Here is a 20,145-nt window from a genome sequence, read left to right on the forward strand (position 1 = left end):
GGCTGTGGGACAATTACAGGGCCACTAAGTTGAGATGTACCATTGGGCTAGATGACCTGTGACTAGAGGTCCTTTCCAGCTGCTAGGATTCTGTGCAATTCAGGGTTAACTGTTCATCCTTTCCTTTGTACTAGGTGTAGTTCAGACACATAGGAAGACAGTCTTTATCTTGAACAACTTAGTCTATTTGTGAACTTTTCTTTCATGGTATTCTTCACCAAAATTAGAATTTTATCTTTAACTTTACTTGGAATAAATTAGTTAACATTGTGGTGATTGTTGTTGTTTACTTATCTGCTAATTCCTAGCTTGTGAAAGGAGCAATCTGTCTGTGCTATTATTCAAAAGAACCACACAGGCTGGGCACACATTAGCCAATAATGTAAACCCCATCTATTTTATACAAGCAATTAATGGTACAGGTATTCTGGATACCTACACTTTTTAGGTGGCTGAAGCATTTTAGTCTTCCAGCACATCTGGAACATATAACTTGTGGAACTGTACCCTTTGTTTATGTATTTTTTGCATTTTATTGTGCTGTATGTCAGAGAATCATTAACAATGTTATGCAGATGTTTTATTGCAGTGTTAAGCCTTTTGTTTTCTTTTGCAGTGAAATTGCAGATAATCCTTACGTGACTTCAGTGCCTGCAAATGCGTTCCATGGGCTGTGTAATGAATCCCTTACACTGTAAGTCCTACCAGTTTAACTCACATAACTGTTATATTCCCTGTGTCTCAAGCAAATCACTGTTGTTGTAGGAGCAGCAGTGATCTGTATGCTCTGTATAGCCTGCATGCTCAAAAGGTCTGTTACACACACACACACACACACACACACACACACACACACACACACACACACACACACACACACACACACCCCTACCTTGTCTCCTCTCCCTCTTTGAATACCTGTGAAGTGGCTTTCCCCCACCCCTGGAATGCTTCCACTCCCTCCTGGAATGCTTGTGGGATGAATGGGCTGCTTAAGCAGCTGGAAGATCAGAAGAGCTCCTAGATAGACAAGATGTCTGGGACTCCAGTTAGGCAGCACTCACACACCCAATTCATGGACACTGCATGGACACTGGCTGAGGTGAAGTGTGACCAACCAGACGCAGCCAAGTCATCTCTAATCGCAGGCCATGAGGAGCAGGTCCTTAAAAGGGGAAGGGGCCATGTGCTCAGGAGTGCACTCACAAGCTTGTACCTCCCGTGAAGGCCCTTCGCCCGGACCGCCGGCCAGTGGTTCGCTGCGTTGCATTCCATCGTGCCTCAGGAAGACATACCTTCATCACACCATCCATCGCTGTGCTGTGGGACACTTACCTTAAAGGATCCTGACATCTCCAGTGCTGTGCCTGTCCTGGGAGCGTGAGTATGCAAGTGTGAATGTGACCCCCCCCTTCTTTTGAGCTTAGCTATCAATATAATAAATGTGCTGCTTTCTGCCAAACTGGTGGATCATTAGTCCTCCCTAAGCTAACTAGCTGACCCAATTTCGGGTAACATTAATGGTGGAGAATGCCCAAGAGTAGGGGTCCCCTGGTGCCCCGCGGTGGTCTCTTGGGTGGGTCCGACTCAAGCCTGTGTAAAAAGTGGTAGGCTAGCAACCCACTGCAGGGAGAAAAGGATGCCACTGTTGAGTGCCGGTGTAGGGCAAGGGAGAGAGTTAGGTGTAAATCCCCTGGTTCCCCCTAATAGCTTCTTGAGCGGGTCTGGCTCGAGCCTGTGTAAAAGGTGGTAGGCTAGCAACCCACCGCAGGAAGAAAAGGACACCACTGCTAAGTATGCCACTGTGGGGCAAGGGAAAGAAAAAGGTGAAGCAGCCCGAGCGAGAATACACCCCCTCTTGGGGATCGTCGCCGCCGCCCGGGGTGTTGTTAGCATGGCTCCATAAGAAAGGGGCAGACCCCTGGATGCCAGGGAGTACAATTCCTGAACTAGAGCTCATGTTGGATAAATATGTACTTATATACAGTCCCAATAAGGCGGGACTGGATTGTGCAGCTGCCTGGCTGCTGTGGTAAGCAGGCTGGCAATGGCAGGCAGCAAAGAGTCAGCTCGCCACTGAAATAGACTCACTCAAAGACCAATGTAATGAGTTGGAGAAGGAACGGGATATGTGGAAGGCGCAGGCTCTGACTGCTAGCGCCCAGGTGTCTTCCCTCTCTGTAGCTGCAGTATAGGTGGCGGCAGCAGAGGAGGAGCGGGAGCAGGTGGAAGTAGAGAATGCCGCTCTGAGCCAGGCAGTTACCTGCCTGAAGGATCTGGTCCTGGAGGGGTCCGCCTGGGAAAAGAGGGTCTGGGGGGCTTATTCATCCCGGGTCACCGCCATTGGGGTGAAAGCCCAGGGGTGTGTGGGACCATATAATGATTGGGACAGGGATATCTGGTATGATCCGGATCCCCCGGATCCGGACTCCGGGTGGCCGGACCCCAAACACCATGGACAACTCAAACGAGCAGGGTCTGCTGCAGTGGGAGCACTGTGCTAATTTGTTTCTAAGCTTCTATCTTTTAGCCTCTGAACCGGAACATCAGGAGAGCTGGTACCAGCTGAAGCGTTATAAAAATACCATGGTTATAGTGTCGTGACAAAGTCTGTGTTCAGTGTTCTGTGTTGCATGTTCTGTGTTCCATGTTCTGTGTCTGTCTCTGGTGGGTGTCCTGTGCTACCATTGGGTCCAGAGAGAGAGGGGCTTCTACACTAGACAGGGTAAATGCCTTTTCCTCTCTCTACTTCCCCCATCTCCAACCAAATTATCAATCACATCCACGTCAGTCCAAAAGACTTTGGTCCCCAATGCATCAGGTTTATTTTTTGTTAGGTTCTCTAATAATTATTTTGTTGTTAAGTTTTGTATTGTATTTGTAAATCATTTGTATTGTTAGTTACATTTTCCATGACAACTATGGTATTCCTACAAATCTTATTTGTTGTGTGTATTTAAGGGTTAGGGTTGACATTTATTGTTTGATGGCTATTGCAGCATCAAACTTGGGCCTCATTTTGTTTGTCAATGTACCCAATTATTGTAATGGTGATGGTTTTAGTCAATTGTAATGGTTTTAGTTATATTCATCTGGTTATAACTGTTTGGTTTGTTTGCAACAGATCACCTGTGTCCTACAACAACAACAACAACTACTGTAATGATCATAGATCAAGGGGCGGAGTGTTGTAGGAGCAGCAGTGATCTGTATGCTCTGTATAACCTGCATGCTCAAAAGGTCTGTTACACACACACCCACCCCTTGTCTCCTCTCCCTCTTTGAATACCTGTGAAGTGGCTTTCCCCCATCCCTCCCTCCTGGAATGCTTGTGGGATGAATGGGCTGCTTAAACAGCTGGAAGATCAGAAGAACTCCTAGATAGACAAGATGTCTGGGACTCCAATTAGGCAGCACTCACACACCCAATGCATGGACACTGGCTGAGGTGGAGTGTGACCAACCAGATGCAGCCAAGTCATCTCTAGTCGCAGGCCATGAGGAGCAGGTCCTTAAAAGGGGAAGGGGCGATGTGCTCAGGAGTGCACTCTCAAGCTTGTACCTCCCGTGAAGGCCCTTCGCCCGGACCGCCTGGCCAGTGGTTCCCTGCGTTGCATTCCATCGTGCCTCAGGAAGACATACCTTCATCACACCATCCACCGCTGTGCTGTGGGACACTTACCTTAAAGGATCCTGACATCTCCAGTGCTGTGCCTGTCCTGAGACCGTGAGTATGCGAGTGTGAATGTGACCCCCGCCCTTCTTTTGAGCTTAGCTATCAATATAATAAACGTGCTGCTTTCTGCCAAACTGGTGGGTCATTAGTTCTCCCTAAGCTTACTAGCTGACCCAATTTCGGGTAACAACTGTGACTTGTGAAATAACCATTCAGTCCTAATCTATAGGTTATAAAAGAGAGACACCAGAGACAAATGTTATTCATAGTCTCATTTACATAGTTTTCTTCTTTGCTGCAGTGACTTGGATCAGTGCTGCTATCTTCTTTTTAAATTGACCCTATCAAAGTATTTTAATAGCAGAAATAACGAGAAGAAAGTGATTAAACAGACAGTGGGCAACAGCAATTATGCAATGTATGAGCTGTAGAAAGGAGCACAGAGGGAAAGGGTTTGCAGTATTGCTTCTGTAAAGCTGCAACACAGGTACAGTCAAGGTATGTGAAACACTTGAGGCTAGGGATATGATTCCCTGCTAGTGTACACATATTTGCGTTAGCTGTCATTGAGCTAGCATGCTAAAAATAGTGTAGCCGGGGTAGCAAGGGCAGCTGCAAGCAGTGGCACTGGCTAGATATGCCAAGTACAAACCTGCCTGAACCCCTTGGGTATGTACTCAGCAAGGCTAGCCCATCCACTGCTTGCTGCTGTCCATGCTAGCCTGGCTACACTATTGTTTTTAGTGTGCTAGCTTGATGAGAGCTAATACAAGTATGCTTACAAGAGCTGGGAATCACATCATTAGCTCCAAGTGTAGATGTAGCCCACTAGTACACTTTGCTACAACATAGGTTGAACTCAACTGTCCCTGTCATGCACCATGAGTACAATTAGTTTGAAAACTGGTTGATAGGAGTCCTGGACAGGAGTCCGGGACGAGCCATATTTGGGTGTCAAATATGGTTCATTTTTTTAGTACAAACACAGTCTGAGCCACAGAGAAGAGCACAGGGTGTTCTTCTTCAAGTAGTTGAAGCTGTGTATTCTACTTAGGTGTCTGCACATCCAGCCCATCAGAGCCAGAGAATTTGCCTAGCAGTACCCCTGGGGGGTGGTGCACATGCCTCATGGCCGTAGCTCCTCCCCTGGGTATAGGAGGCAGCGACTTCCCATCCCCCCTCAGTTCCTTCTTACTGCCCATGGCTGGAGTCGGAACTCTATGTAGTTTTCAACCTCACAATCCTCTATTCAGCTACCTTTTTTCTAGTTGTATATAGTTCATTAGTTCACAAAATGGTCTCAAGCGGTGAGGGCTCTTTGTCTGAAGCAGCACTTACTTGAACAGGTCATGCAGCCTGCTCAGCCACCGAGGCCATCATCAGATCAGAGGTCACCCTTGGGTTCGGAGAGTGCTGCCACTTCACGTCTTGGAGCTAGCGCATTTCTAAAGAGACGAAGGAGTCGTTCCCCATTGAGTTTGATGAGGAAAAGATCACATAAGACCAACCAAGGCCACTCCAGATCCTGTGAGCATTTGTCTTCCTCCTCCAGAAGGAAAGTGCATTGGCCCGTGGTGAATGCCAGTTTGCAGGACGGAGCAGGTCCTGTCATATGCTCCCCAGCACTGCACAGGGAGGTTAGAGATCCTGTGCTGTTGACCCCTGTTCCAGCCCTAGGGCATCCATTTTGTCCAGTACTGACAAGAGCGATGCTACCTCCTCTGCCTTTCCATCCCAACCCCTTCCTTGGTCCAGGACTTTGCCAGGACTTTGTCTTTTATAGCCCTGTTGGCTGAGAAAGCCACTGAAACTATGGGTCTGTCAGCGCTGCACCCCAGTGTTTCCTTTTCAGACTCAGTAGAAATGGTGCTGGTACTGGACTTGGAACAAGGGACCTCCTTGGCACCAGGAACTTCTTCTTGGATCAGATTCAACAGGTCATGCTGAGTAGTAGAAAGCCCTCCATTAGGACTACCTACTTGGCCAAGGGGAAATATTTCATTTGTTGGGCCTCCGAACGAAATCTCTCTCCGTTCCAATCTTCTCTGTAGTCTATCTTGGACTACGTACTCCACTTAAAGCAGCAAGGTCTGGCTTTCTCTTCTCTTAAGGTTCATTTGGCATTCATCTCAGCCTTCCAGTGAATGTCAGATTGGTATTCTCTCATGAAATGACGGTCTGGTTTCTCAAGGGGCTGGAAAGACATTATCCTCAGGTTCACAAGCTGCCCTCCCTCCGCCCCCGCCCTATGGGACTTAAATCTGGTCCTGTCAAAGCTCATGGGGCCCCCCTTCAAGCCGTTAGCATCGTGCTCCCTACTGCTTCGCTCCTGGAAGGTTGCTTTCGTGGTGGCTATCATCTCAGCCAGATGGGTCTCTGAGAGCAAAGCCCTTATGTTGGAACCTCCTTACACAAAGTTCTTCAAGGACAGGGTTCAATTGTGCCCCCATCTGGCCTTTCTACCAAAGGTGGGTCACAATTCCACAACAGCCAGGTCATTTTTCTACCGGTCTTCTTCCCAAAACCTCACAAGTCTGCTGAGGACGTCGGCTTCATACGCTAAGCGGGCTCTGACCTGTTATATTAAAAGGCCTAAGCCCTTCCACAAATCCATGCAACTCTTTGTAGCAATAGTGGAAAGGATGAGAGGGTACCTGTGTCATCCCAAAGAATCTTACCCTGGATAAAAACCTGTCTTCGGGCTTGCTATGAGCAGGCGAATGTCCTGCCTCCGGCCATTGTGACTGCTCATTCCACAAGAGCTCAGGCTTCGTCAGCAGTGTTTCTCGCACAGGTACTAATCCAGGACAACTGCAGAGGCACAACCTGGTTATTGGTTCATACCTTCTCATCCCACTGTGCCATCACCCAACAGGTCCAAGACAATACCAGTTTTGGGAGAGCAGTGTTACAGTCAGCACGTCCATGAACTCTGAGCCCACCTCCTTGGGGTACTGCTTCTGGGTCACCTAGCATGGAATGGACATGAGCAAGCACTTGAAGAAGAAATAATGGTTATTAATCTTCTGTAACTGTTGTTCTTCAAGATGTGTTACTCATGTCCATTCCATGACCCACACTCCTACCCTTCTGTCGGAGCTACCAACAAGAAGGAACTGAGAGGGTGCAGGGCCGACAGCTGCCCTTATAGTGGTGTATGTGCACACGACTCCAGAGGGTGCTAGAGCTGGCCCTGTGGATACCAGTAAAGTAAAAAAATCCGGCAACAGTGCACGCAGCGCACACACACCTAACATGGTACAGACATGAGCAACACATCTCAAAGAACAACAGTTATGAAAGGTTAGCAACCATTTTTTCTCAACCTTTGCAGCCTCAACAAATATGTCAGATACATGAGGTTCCAAATGGTCACTCTGTTGACTGTTTCCCCCACATTTTCTCCGAATGCCTGGTTTGCTGCCTTGGACATTAAGGACACCTACTTTCATGCAGCAATTTTGCCGAGCCCCTAAAAATTCCTTTGATTCAACATATCAGAGCTCCAGTTCCAGTATATGGTTCTTCCCTTCCGCGTCTCTTCTACCTCTTGGGTTTTTACCAAATGCATGGTTGTCATCATGGCATATCTCAGAAAGAAAGGGATCCACATCTTCCCGTATCTGAATGACTGGTTACTGAGGGGCACATCCAAGGATGAAGTCCTTTCTCATGTCAACACCACACTGCTCTTGCTCGATTATCTGGGTGTCATCCTAAACATGTGGAAGTTAACTTTGGTTCCCACTCAGAACATAGAGTTCACTGGGGTCCTAATAGATTCTATGAGTTTGAGAGCATTTCTGCCAACTGACTGTTTTCAGACAACTCACCACCTCTGTCTCAGTCTGCAATCTCAGCCTTCTATAATCTCCATGAAGCTCTTGGGCCACATGTCTGCTTGCATGCAGGTGATCCAGTTTGAAAAGGCTGTGTCTTCGCCCCCTCCAAATGTGGCTCAGGACAGTTTACCATCCGTCTCTTCACTCCTTGGACGTATTGGTCTGTCTTTCTCCACTGGTCCTGGACTTCTTACAGTGATGGATGCATCTCAAGAATGTTTGTCAGGGCATTCATAGAATATTAGGGTTGGAAAAGACCTCAGGAGATCATCTAGTCCAATCCCCTGCTCAAAGCAGGACCAGCACCAACTAAATCATTTGTTAAGCCAGTCTTAAAAACCTCTAAGGATGGAGATTCCACTACCTCCCTAAGTAACCCATTCCAGTGCTTCACCACCCTCCTAGTGAAATAGTGTTTCTTAATATCCAACCTAGACCTCCCCTACTGCAACTTGAGACCATTGCTTCTTGTTCTGTCATCTGTCACCACTGAGAACAGCCTAGCTCCATCCTCTTTGGAACCCCCCTTCAGGTAGTTGAAGGCTGCTATCAAATGCCCCCTCACTCTTCTCTTCTGCAGACTAAATAAGCCCAGTTCCCTCAGCCTCTCCTCATAAGTCATGTTCCCCAACCCCCTAATCATGGATTCTCTCCCATTTTTCCACATCCCTTCTGTATGGGGGGGACCAAAACTGGACGCAATACTCCAGGTGTGGCCTTACACAATGCTGAATAGAGGGGAATAATCACTTCCCTTGATCAGCTGGCAATGTTCCTACTAATACAGCCCAATATGTCATTAGCCTTCTTGGCAACAAGGGCACACTGCTGACTCATATCCAGCTTCTTGTCCACTGTAATCCCCAGGTCCTTTTCTGCAGAACTGCTGCTTAACCAGTCGGTCCCCAGCCTGTAGCATTGCATGGGATTCTTTCTTCCTAAGTGCAGGACTCTGCACTTGTCCTTGTTGAACCTCATCCGATTTCTTTTGGCCCAATCCTCCCATTTGTCTAGGTCACTCTGGACCCTATCACTACCCTCCAGTGTATCTACCTCTCCCCACAGCTTAGTGTCATCTGTGAACTTGCTGAGGGTGCAATTTATCCCATCATCCAGATCATTAATAAAGATGTTGAACAAAACCGGCCCCAGGACCAACCCCTGGGGCACTCCGCTTGATACCGGCTGCCATTGAGCCGCAGATCACTGCCCGTTGAGCCTGACAATCTAGCCAACTTTCTATCTACCTTGTAGTCCTTTCATCAGGCCCTTCCTAACCAGGACTTTTGTCACTGACACCTCCCTGATGGGATTTGGGGCACCTCTGGGGTTGCTGAAACTCCAAAGTCTGAGGTCGGAGCTGGAGTCCTCTCTGCATATCAATATGTTGGAGCTACGGGCCCTTTACAATATATGTCATACCTTTTGGATCCATGTTAGGGACTCAGTGGTTTTAAGTCTTCTGAAGCTGGAGAATGAGTTCAGGATGATATAGGTACAGTGGGAAGGATTCTTATAAATTTGCAGTACTCTGGAAACACAGTGCTTCCGAAGTACTGCAAATGACTCCAAGATCTCTTTCTTGATGGGTAACAGCTAATTTAGACCCTATCATTTTGTATGGATAATTGGGATTATATTTTGCCATGTGCATTACTTTGCATTTAACATTGAATTTCATCTGACATTTTGTTGCCTAGTCTCACCCAGTTTTGTGAGATCCCTTTGTAACTCTTTGCAGTCTGCTTTGGATTTAACTATTTTGAGTAATATTGTATCATCTGCAAACTTTGCCACCTCACTGTTTATCCCTTTTTGCAAATCATTTATGAATATGTTGAACAGCACTGGTCCTAGTACAAGCCCATGGGGGACACCACTAAAATGAAAATGGACCATTTATTCCTACCCTTTGTTTCCTATCTTTTAACTGGAGTGCCTGGCAATGCTTTCAGGATCATCTAAAGATCCTTAATTTAATGACAAGCCTTTTTTCATCTTAATCACCCTGCCTCTGTTTATAAACAAACTCCTTGTCCTAAGGGCAGAAGTTGTTAGCAACACAGACCTCATCACATTCCCCACACTTGCCCCCATTTCAGAATCACCTCGTGAACCATCTGAGCAGGATTTTTTTGCTGAGTCATGAGTGGTCTCTGAAGACAAGTATTCTCTGGACTAACTTCGCAACTTGGGGCGTTCCGACGATCAACCTCTTTGCCACAAAAGACAACAGGAAATGTTACCTGTTTTGCTCTTGAAGGGGCCTCAGTCTAGGCTACCTGTTTGACGCCTTCCATCTCAGCTGACACATGGCTCTTTTCTATGCCTTTCTCCTGATCCCAATCATCCCACAGGTAATCCTCAAGCTGAAGGCAGATCGGGCCAACCTCATCCTCATTGCCATTATGTGGCTGAGGCAGTACTAGTTCTCCAATCTTCTTGGGCTATCAGTTCAGCCTCCCATACTGCTTCCTCTCTATCCCAACCTACTCACTCAGAATCATGGACACATCAACTTGGGTACTGAACATCGCTCAGCGATTTCCCGGTCAACAGAGCAGCAACTCAATAAATCCTAAAGTTCTTCCTCAGAGCCACACAACGTGCCAAATAGGCCCTGGAACAAGAATCCTGCAACTTAATGCCAAAGGATACTCATGGGCAAAATGTGAGTACCTTGGAAACCTGCTGAAGACTCACAACATTGACATCCTCATGTTGCAAGAGACCCATGTTAATAACGACCCACAGAGTAGGCACTACTGTATCTATGGATATAACCTAATTACTAGTCACTATCATCCAAAATATGGCTTTTCAGTATACATCAAAGACACCACCACAAATTTTAATGTTATTCCACCAACTGAAGAGGAGACCACATTTACCACAACTCTCAAAGTAGGGGAACTCCAAGTTATCAACGTCTGTAAAGACTCTAGCATAAGATGGCCAAAACCAATGCTACCCAGCACCCCTATTCCATACATCTATGCAGGCAATTTTAATAGTCACCACAATATGTGGGGCTATAAAACAAATGAAACTGATGGCGAAAATCTCATGGACTGGATATCTGCACAAGACTTACAATTAATCTATGAATTTAAATAACTATCAACATTCCATTCAAGATGCTGGCAAGGTGGGTATAAAAAAGACCCAACATTCGAGTGTAAAGACAAAAGTGGAAACACTCTCATCGCATCACATGAAGTACTACTGGCATTTCCAAACAGCCAACACAGGCCCATAATGATCTACATAGGCATTGAAATTCCTGTATTTTTTCTGAAACAGATACCACAATGGAAATTTGCTAAAGCTGATTGTGATGCCTACAAACAGACTGTTGAGAAAACTGTCACAAGGATTCCGGTGAGACTGGAATTCTATCAACAGTTTGCAGGGCTCATAAAAGTAGCAGGAAAGAAGAACATTCCCCAAGACTTTCAGAAAAAGCACATTCCCTGCTGGATGTGAGAGATGTGGGAGTTGCTCAGGCAATACAACTGGACCAGGAGCTCTCACACCTCAAAAGTCCTGCTACACTTCTGTGACACAGCAAGATGCCAGCGCTAGCTTGACTGCATGAAAAACCTTGATTTTACACATTCAAGCCATCAAGCCTGGACACTACTGCAATGCCTTTGAGACGCTAATCCCACAGAGCATCAGCCACCAAAAATCTGGCCAAACTCAATAGCCTCGAAACTGGTGGAGAACACAAAAGGACCACTCAATAAACACACGTGGAGAGAAGTGTATCAACAACTCTACTGGACACTTGCATCAGTCCCCCGAGGAGAACCTGCCACTGTCAGCATTGAGGAAATAAAAGAAGGACTTGCCATGATGAAAAAAGAGAAGTCTGAAAGCCCTGATGGTATTCTGCCAGAATTCCTCCACCATCTTGGTCCCAAAGGACTCCAATGGCTAGCAACACTGTACTCCTCTACCTTAAGGACAGTACAGATCCCTGAAATATGGTGTGAGGCAATGATAATTGCCATTCCAAAGCCTGGGAAGCCCACTGATGAAGTGGAAAGCTGTAGGCCGATTTCTCTACTATGCACAACCTATAAACTTCTTGAACGTATCATCCTCAAAAGAATACACGCTTTTACTGAGCCAATTATCCCTGTTGAACAGGCAGGCTTCTGGACAAAAATGTAGTTGTTGCAACCAAGTTTTGACACTCACAACTCACACAGGCTGGCTACCAGAAAAAACTAAAGACTGGTACAGTGTTTGTTGACCTCTTTTCTGTGTATGACACTGTATGGATTAAGCGTCTGATGCTGAAACTTGCAAAAATTATACCTTGCTACCAAACACTTCACCTTCTGTGGACCATGCTGAGTAACAGACACCTACAGGTGTACCTGGGTAATAAGACCAGCTCACCCCGTACCATAAACAATGGGCTACCACAAGGTACTTGTGCCAGCCCCTTTTAATATTTATATAAGTGACATGCCTCCAACTAAATCACGAAAATTTGGATATGCAGATGATCTTGCCATGACAATCCAAACACCAAACCTCCATGACACTGAGAAAGTTAACTGAGGACTCAATATTTCCCGAAAATGGAGGCTCAAACCAAACCCTAGAAAAACAATAGTAAGTACATCAAACACACTGAAAGTAGCTTTTTTTTTTTATAACAATGTGTGACATGATTGCACCCCAACTTACCTCGGAGTGAAACTCTGCCACACTCTCCCCTTCCATGAGTACCTTGAGATAAAAACGAGAGCCAACGTAATTCAGAAACTAGCAGGTACAACCTGGGGTGCATCGGCATCAGTGTTGCGAATATCTGCAATGGCACTTGTATATTTGGTACCTGACTATTGTATGGACCAGGTGCAGCCACACGTGACTTGTTGACAACCAACTGAATACAGTGATGTGGTGCATCACTGGAACCCTTTAGTTGACTCCTACACCATGGCTACCTGTTCTGTCTAATATTGCTCCCCTGCCAATACGCCAAACTTCTGCTATACTCCGTGAAGCTCAGCGAATCCAGGAAAACAGATATTTTCCTATCCATCAAGACCTCATCAACCCCAACATTGAAAGTCCCGCAAGCCTTTCTGGGAACATTCACTTAGCCTCATGCAATCAGGCAATGATCAGAAGGAGGGTTGGAAAGCAGATTGGGCTAAACAAGACTTAAAATATATAAACACCTTGTGCTGGATCCCAGGCAGGAAGTTCCTGGTTTCGACCTTCCATGGACATCTTGGTCAACTCTGAATCGAATCCGAACCAACCATGGTAGCTGTGGACATTGCACAAATGAAGAATCAAGGACTCCTTGGCTTGCGAGTGTGGCTTCCCACAACAGACCATCAAACATATCACCACCTCCTGCCCAATTTATAAATATGAAGGAGGCATCACTGCAATAAATTCTGCCACTCCTGATGTATCCATCTGGCTTGATCAACTTCAGAAGAAATTGTAGCTGAAGCGCTACAGCAGCCATACTAAAGAAGAAGAATGGCTGCACCTTGCACCCCACACTCAGCTCCCTGTATCTCACAGCATGACTGCTGCATAGCTGAATGAGGAGGAAGAGCAGGGTTTGGTGGCTGTTCAGCAGGTTCTACTCAACAGTAGAAAGCCTTCTACCAGGATGGCCTATTCGGCAAAATGGAAATGGTTTTCTGTGTGGTCATTGGCCTGCAGAATTCAACCGATGCTGGCTTCCTGCTGCACCTTTAGTCATCGGGAGTTGAATTTAGTTTATGAAAATGCATTTGGCAGTGATATCGGCATTTCATTCCCCTATTCAGAGAAGAGCAGTCTTCGCCAATCCTTTGGTATCAAAATTCTTAAAAGGACTTCTTCACCCTCTGGTCTGAGAGCCGGTTCCTCTGTGGGACTTTAACATGGTACTGATGGGACCTCTGTTCGAGCCCCTATCATCTTGTCCCTTATCATCATCAATCCCCTTTCCACTCTTGTGTCAGAAAACTGTGGTCCTGATAGCGATAACATCTGCAAGGAGAGTGTGCGAGTTGCAGGCTCTGATGGCAGGGCCTCCTTATACACAGTTCTCCAAAGACAAGGTGAATTTATGGCCACATCCAAAATTTTTGTCTACAGTGGTTTCTCTGTTTCATTTGAACCAGGTGGTATACATACCTGTATTCTTTCCTGAGCCACATTAATCTCTGGAGAAATAGTATCTCCATACATTAGATGTCAGATGATGTATAGCCTTCTATTTGGACAGGACTAAACTGTTTTGTGCTTCACCTCACCTGTTTGTGTCATATGCAGGTCGTATAAAGGGTCAAGTGGTTTCTTCACAGATGATCTTTAGATGGATACCATCCTGTATCAAGACTGCATATGAAATAGCTTTGGCTACGCCCCCTCAGCTGGTTCAAGCTCATTTAACAAGAGCGCAAGCAACATCAATAGCATTCCTCAGTGAAGTTTCTGTATTGAACATTTTCAGGGTTGCTACATGGTCTTCCATACGTACATTTATGAACCATTATGCCATTACTGCATCTTCCAGGGCAGATACAACCTTGGGAAGGGCGATGCTGCAATCCTTGTTTAGATGGACTCCGAGCCCCGCCTCCTGGGTGGGGTACTCCCATGTGAGTCACCTAAGTGGAATACACAGCTGCATCCACGCAAAGAAGAAGAAACTGTGGTTCTTCGAGATGTGATGCAGACGTGTGTTCCATGACCTACCCTCTATTCTCTCTGCGTCGGAGTTTCATCTCTTGGTATTTGGTGCGAAGAAACTGAGGGTGGTTGGGGCGGTGTCACTTCATAAAGCCATGGGAGGTGCTATGGCCATGAGGCACAACACCAACCCCCGATGAGTACTGCTAGGCAAATTTTCCTGCTCCAGTGAGCTCTGTGCACATGCACCTAAGTGGAATACACACGTGCATCACAGCTTGAAGAACTACAGTTACAGTAAGTTATTGTTTCAACTGGAAAACCATGGGAGCTCATTTAATGTTTCTGGGCAAGTCTGAGGTGGGTAATAGAACTACCTTGCCTTTCTTGGGAAGAAAGTAAAAGTTAGTGCAAGTTGCAAGTGGTGCCTGGCATTCTTCTGTGCTCAGTAGTCAAGAATGCTGCTAAGCATCCATTAGCCCTTATGTTATATTATACCTCCAAGAGATTAAAATTAGTCCATCTGATATGCTGCTGGCCGGGGAAAGATAAAGCATAGTTCTCCAGGAATCTAGCTAGTACTGCATTGTAAAAACGGCTAATTTCATTTATTTGTTTGCAGCAAACTCTACAATAATGGCTTCACTAGGGTCCAAGGCCACGCTTTCAACGGGACGAAGCTGGATGCTGTGTAAGTAGCACCTCTGAAACATTTTTCTGCCTAGACACATGACTGGAGGCTAAAATTCTCAGCATGGATTCAGTCTCTCTCTCTCTCTCTCTCTGGTTTTGCTGAACAGTTTGGGAGATTGAGACAGATAAAAGAAGATTATAAAAACACTCCCCACCCAGGAAATTACTGTACAGGGAACTAAAAATTGTGCCTGAGAAAATGCCAAAACTGGATGAAGTGAGAGACAACACATCATCAGGAAATGGAGGGAGGAGTTGCACCTTGGAGCTCCAGAATAAAAGAACATTCTTTTCTTTCTGTAACAAATTTGTCTAACAAATAAAAAGTCAGGATTAGGAAACAGCTGATACTGACTCTGGCACCCTTCCAGACCCCCTGTGTTACTGCAAATGTTATAGGATATGTCTCCATAGGCAATAATTATATGGGCTGTTTGGAATATGCTTATGCATCCTGACACTTAGCATTAAAACAAAAGCATAAATGGATTTGGTGGTTTACAGGGATTGGGAATGAAGTAGAAATTTTTATTATGTCTACAAGGGGTGCTACTGGTCCTCAGGACAAGTAGTTAATCTCAGCTCACTTTCCATCTCTCCTAGCACAGCATATTAGGGGAAAGGCAATGAGTGGCCAGTTGGAAGACAGAAGAGAGGGGTTTATTTATCCCTGTGCCAGGACTGGCCCTTAGAAATTAGATAAAGAAAAGTCTTATCGGATTATCTAGTCCATCCCATTAAGATTTGTTTCCTACAGCATTTTTCTAGTGCTTTGTCTAGGTCATGTAACTCCTGCTGCTTCCCCTTATAGGCTTTTCTACCATCTGATCTCACAATTGCAATTGTATTTTTAGTGATGTGAGCTGGGAACTGGACTGAAGCCTGTCACTCATTTCACACAGACCACTGCACAGCCAGCCAATAGTAAAAAGTTTTATTTACTCTTGAACTGGATCACATTTGGCCACTGAGCTAAAGGTGACAAGCTACATAAACCTCTACCAGTCCTTGTTGAGACATCCTTTAGTTTGTATCCTTGTGACAGAGGCCTGGGAACCAACAGCTGAGCCAGCACTCTGAACACTTAAACACCAATTTACTCCCCCCAACCTAATTAGTGGATTAGAATGGTCTGGGGAGAATTCAAGAGGTAATTAGCCCATTAACACAGAGGCTAAAAAAAGACACAGGAAGGAAGTTCTAGGTGTGGGGGGAGAGGCATGCTAGGAAAGCCAAAACCAAAAAGATTTCTGGGGCAAAGACCTTCCCTTGTCTCCTTGGCAGAGGAGAAACTGATGCTGTAGATGATGTGGTCTATGGATCAAAAAGGTGATGGGAGGAGCAATGTAAATAAACTATAGGGTGATGTTTAGCAATTGAAGGTCGCTGAATAGTCTTTGTAAATAAAGCAGAAGATTGGGACATTGCCCTGTCACAATCCTAAAGCCTGGTTGGTTCAGCAGCAAACTGGAAACCAAGGAGCTTTGATGTAGAAGTAGTAAAACAAAAATGCTATCCTTTGCCTGAAAAACAAAGTAACTTTATGCTCAGCGGGTATAAGCTGTTTGTTCTGAGCAGGATCTACAATATTTGTATATACATGATATCTTCTGACCTCTGTGGAAAACAAACACTGAATCCTCTAAAAGAAACTCACATATTTTTAGCTTCACAACTATCTTTTTAATTAAAGAGGAGTGTGGAGAAGTTTGAATCAACAGAAGAAATAGGAGCCTGATAATATCTGTGGCTGTCTTGCATCAGATTCCTAGTAAAGGTGATGAGGGGGAAAAGCGACATAATATGGGGGGCTACAGGAAAATATGCCGTAGTTAATGCCAGTTTTGGTGCTCAGCCCACACGGGCAGATTATTCCAGCCTTTTATAGCAGAAGATAAGATACTCTGTCTAGCAAATATCATAGGGTGTCTGTGACAATCCTTAGCTTGTATTTTGTTCTGTTTAGTTCAGTCTCTTAAATAATTTGAGGTATGAAGCTATATATACTGTAGTGATGGGCACCTTATGTAAGACTTTCAGTATCTGAGCACCTCCCAGGAGAGAATAATCTTGGTTAAAACACAAAGGCCAATCATCCGATTTTCCTTCTCTTGTCTCTCTCCCTTCCTTCCCATATTACGGCTCTCTTTCTTCCTTCTTGTTATCACCTGTTTATTCCTCCTTTCTTCTTTTCTCCTCTTCTTAACTGTTCAGAATTCTATCTCTGAAGTCAAAGAAATAAGTTTCACGCTTTGCTTTGCTGCAGGCAGTCACATAGTTGTCATTCTGGTCTCTGGTAATGAATTCCAAAGCTTTGGCCCTGTAACTCGGAGGGCCCCTATTCCTGTTCTCACAAGTGTCATTTGGGAAGCTGATGGTGTGATGGTTTCCCCCCTCAATGTTTCTCCAGCAGTCATTGTCATGATGAAAGGGAAGTGCACTCTGAGGTAATCTCGGGCCAGTATCATAGAGGACCTTGACAGTTAATCAGGAGACCCGGAATTTGATCCAGTATTCTATTGGAAGCCAGTGTAGTGATATGAGCAGTATGATGATGTTGCTGAGGAAGCAGGATGCTACACTGTAGATTAACTGTACCTTTTTTTAATACTAGAGTGCTAATATTTAGATGGAGCGAGTTGTAATTGTTCAGTCTGACAGACTTTAAGGCCTGGATCACTGTAGCTTAATATGATTGGGTGCAGTCTTTTGGCTAGTTATAGATGGAAGAAAGCACTTTTTGTAACTGTGGCTCCCTGGTTTTTCCGCATCAAAGAAGTCCAGGAAAGATACCTAAGCAGATAACCAGTTTGACACTCAGAGGACAGGCCGGAGGTGCTGGGAGGGAGGGGGAGGAGCGGGGATGGGGCACACTCGGGGGGGAAAGAGGAGGGTCAGGAGTGGAGAGGGAGTGGGAAGAGGTGGGACAGGGGTGGGGCCTTGGGGGAAGGGATGGAGTGGGGGTGGGACCTGGGGCTGAGTGGGGGGTTTGGGAGTCCACAAAAAAATTTAAATCAAAATGGGGTTCCTCAGGTTGCTAAAGTTTGAGAACCGCTGCACTATGATATATGTATTTAGACAGAACAAAGAGTTTCAGCAGATCATGACTTTTCATATGATATCTTACATAGCATGCTTTGTAGGAAATATCACAATGATATATCAATGATGAATATGTGGGTTACAGGGTGCTACTTCGGGGTATGGAGTGTCACACTTAGGTCTTCAGAGTGCTTCCTTCTTCCAAACATCATCATATTTTGATGGCAAAATATAGTTAACTCAAATCTTGAAGGGACTGTGCACTGGTAGTTAATGCACTGTACAAGCAAGTCTATGGAGAACATATTGTGATACCTACATGGTGGCAAAATGGATTAACCCCTATTGGTCATATAATGTGAGCTAACCATTGGGAGATCCCAGCAACACCTACGTTTCTGTTCTTGAAGCCAGCCTGGGAGCATTGTAGTAATGGGTAGACATGGAACGCATTGCCCTTTTACCCACATACACTGAGTCAGTCACTCTGAGCAGACTAGATAGTTACAGGTTATGCAGTTTGTCAAAGATATGGACAAATTGGAGAAAGTCTAGAGGAGAGCAACAAAAATGATTAAAGGTTTAGAAAACATGACCTATGAGGAAAGAATCAAGATATTGGGTTTGTTTAGTCTGGAAAAGAGAAGACTGAGTGGGGGTATAACAGTTTTCAAGTACATAAAAGATTTTAAACAAAATATATATTTGGATTATCACCACTTTAATGAAATTGGACTCTGGGGATTGTAGTATTGCGTGTGCAGGTTTATTGTCTTGGGACTAAAAAGGTGGGGCTGAGACAACATTAGAGGGCTTGATTGTTCAGCAGCTGAAGAGCTGCATTAAACCGCAGACCAATCAGAACACTGCGATCAGCAAAAAAAAGTAATTTATAATTTAACCATCAGACACACAGGCAGGGGCGGCACTGGGGGAGCAGGGCTTGTGGGGGCTATAGCCACCCCAAAATTTGCCTTAGCTCCCTTATAGCCGTCTCTCCAAGCGCAAAGGTCAAATGTTACGCTGAAATAAGGGTGGCAGGTATGGCATTGCCACCCTTACTTCTGTAGTTCTCCACTGCTACTGGCAGTGGCGTTGCCTTCAGAGCTGGGTACGTGCACAGCAGCTGCCGCTCTCCAGCCACCCAGCTCTGAAGGTAGCACCTGCCACCAGCAGCAGTGTGGATGTAAAGGTGGCAATGGGGTGCTAATAAGCCTGCTGTGAAAAGTGATATTTGTATATTTGTTAATATCACTTTTCACAGCAGACTTACTAGCACCCCATTGCCACCCTTACCTCTGCTCTGCTGCTGGCGGTGGTGCTGCCTTCAGAGCTGGGAGGCTGTGAAAAGTGATATTAACAAACATACAAATATCACTTTTCACAGCAGACTTAGTGCCCCATTGCCACCCTTACTTATGCGCTGTTGCGGGCAGCGGCACTGCTTTCAGAGCCACTCAGCTCTGAAGGCAGCATTGCTGCCAGCAGCAGTGCAGAAGTAAGGGTGGCAAAGTGATGCTAAGTCTGTCTGAAAGGGGTTGCCAATACAAAAAGTTTGAGAACCACTGGTCTAGTTATTCTGTAGTCCTGCCTTGAGTGCAGGGGACTGGACTGGACTAGATGATCTATTGAGGTCCCTTCTAGTCCTACACTTCTGTGATGTTGTAACACCAGAAGAGGTCACCCAAGTCCCCTCGCCTGCAGAGTAGGTGTCAGTGCAGTGGATTTAGAGTTAGATATAAGGATGAAACTAGAAATCCTTTTGAATTCCTACACTCGCTCTGATTCTTTGAGTGTGAAGCTTCTGGTCGGGGTCTTGACAGAGTAGGCAATAGCAGTGCTGAGATGCATGGCACTTAGGAATTTTTAAGAAATGGACAAAAAATGAACATTTTAGTAAGACAGACTATAAAAACATTGTTGAGTTACTCATGATTTATTTTTTTCTGACAGTTTTGTATGAGTCTAAAGAGAAACTTAAGAAAACCAGTTAGGAAAAGAGACCTTTCACATCTGATTGACTCTAAAATGACTACATGGGATCACACCCTCTCTTTCCTTTCAGAAAAATAAACTGTACTGAGCACTTGATGCTTCTCTGATGCTGTCACACACAAGTTACAGTACTAGCATAGTTTTTAGTTTAATTATTTTTGAGGGATGGAGAAGGGATGTTGGTTCTAGCCAACAACAACAGGTTTTGGTTTGGGTTTTTTTTAAGATTTTGCG

The 20,145-nt window shown here is 45.3% G+C and overlaps 1 protein-coding gene across 2 annotated transcripts in view; it reads left to right on the top strand.

The window, feature by feature from the left end:
• The window catches only part of TSHR (thyroid stimulating hormone receptor), a 245,375-nt gene that overhangs the window by 179,691 nt on the left and 45,539 nt on the right, over window positions 1–20,145 (top strand). For both annotated transcript variants that reach the window (XM_026651395.1, XM_026651394.2), the window contains exons 6-7: window positions 617–694; window positions 14,804–14,872. In XM_026651395.1, coding sequence (XP_026507180.1) covers window positions 617–694; window positions 14,804–14,872 — 147 coding nt within the window. The remainder of the gene's footprint in view (window positions 1–616; window positions 695–14,803; window positions 14,873–20,145) is intronic.

This window comes from Terrapene carolina, unplaced genomic scaffold, assembly GCF_002925995.2.
Source record: "Terrapene carolina triunguis isolate 2854851 unplaced genomic scaffold, T_m_triunguis-2.0 Scaffold96, whole genome shotgun sequence".
Classification (NCBI taxonomy): Eukaryota; Metazoa; Chordata; order Testudines; family Emydidae; genus Terrapene; species Terrapene triunguis.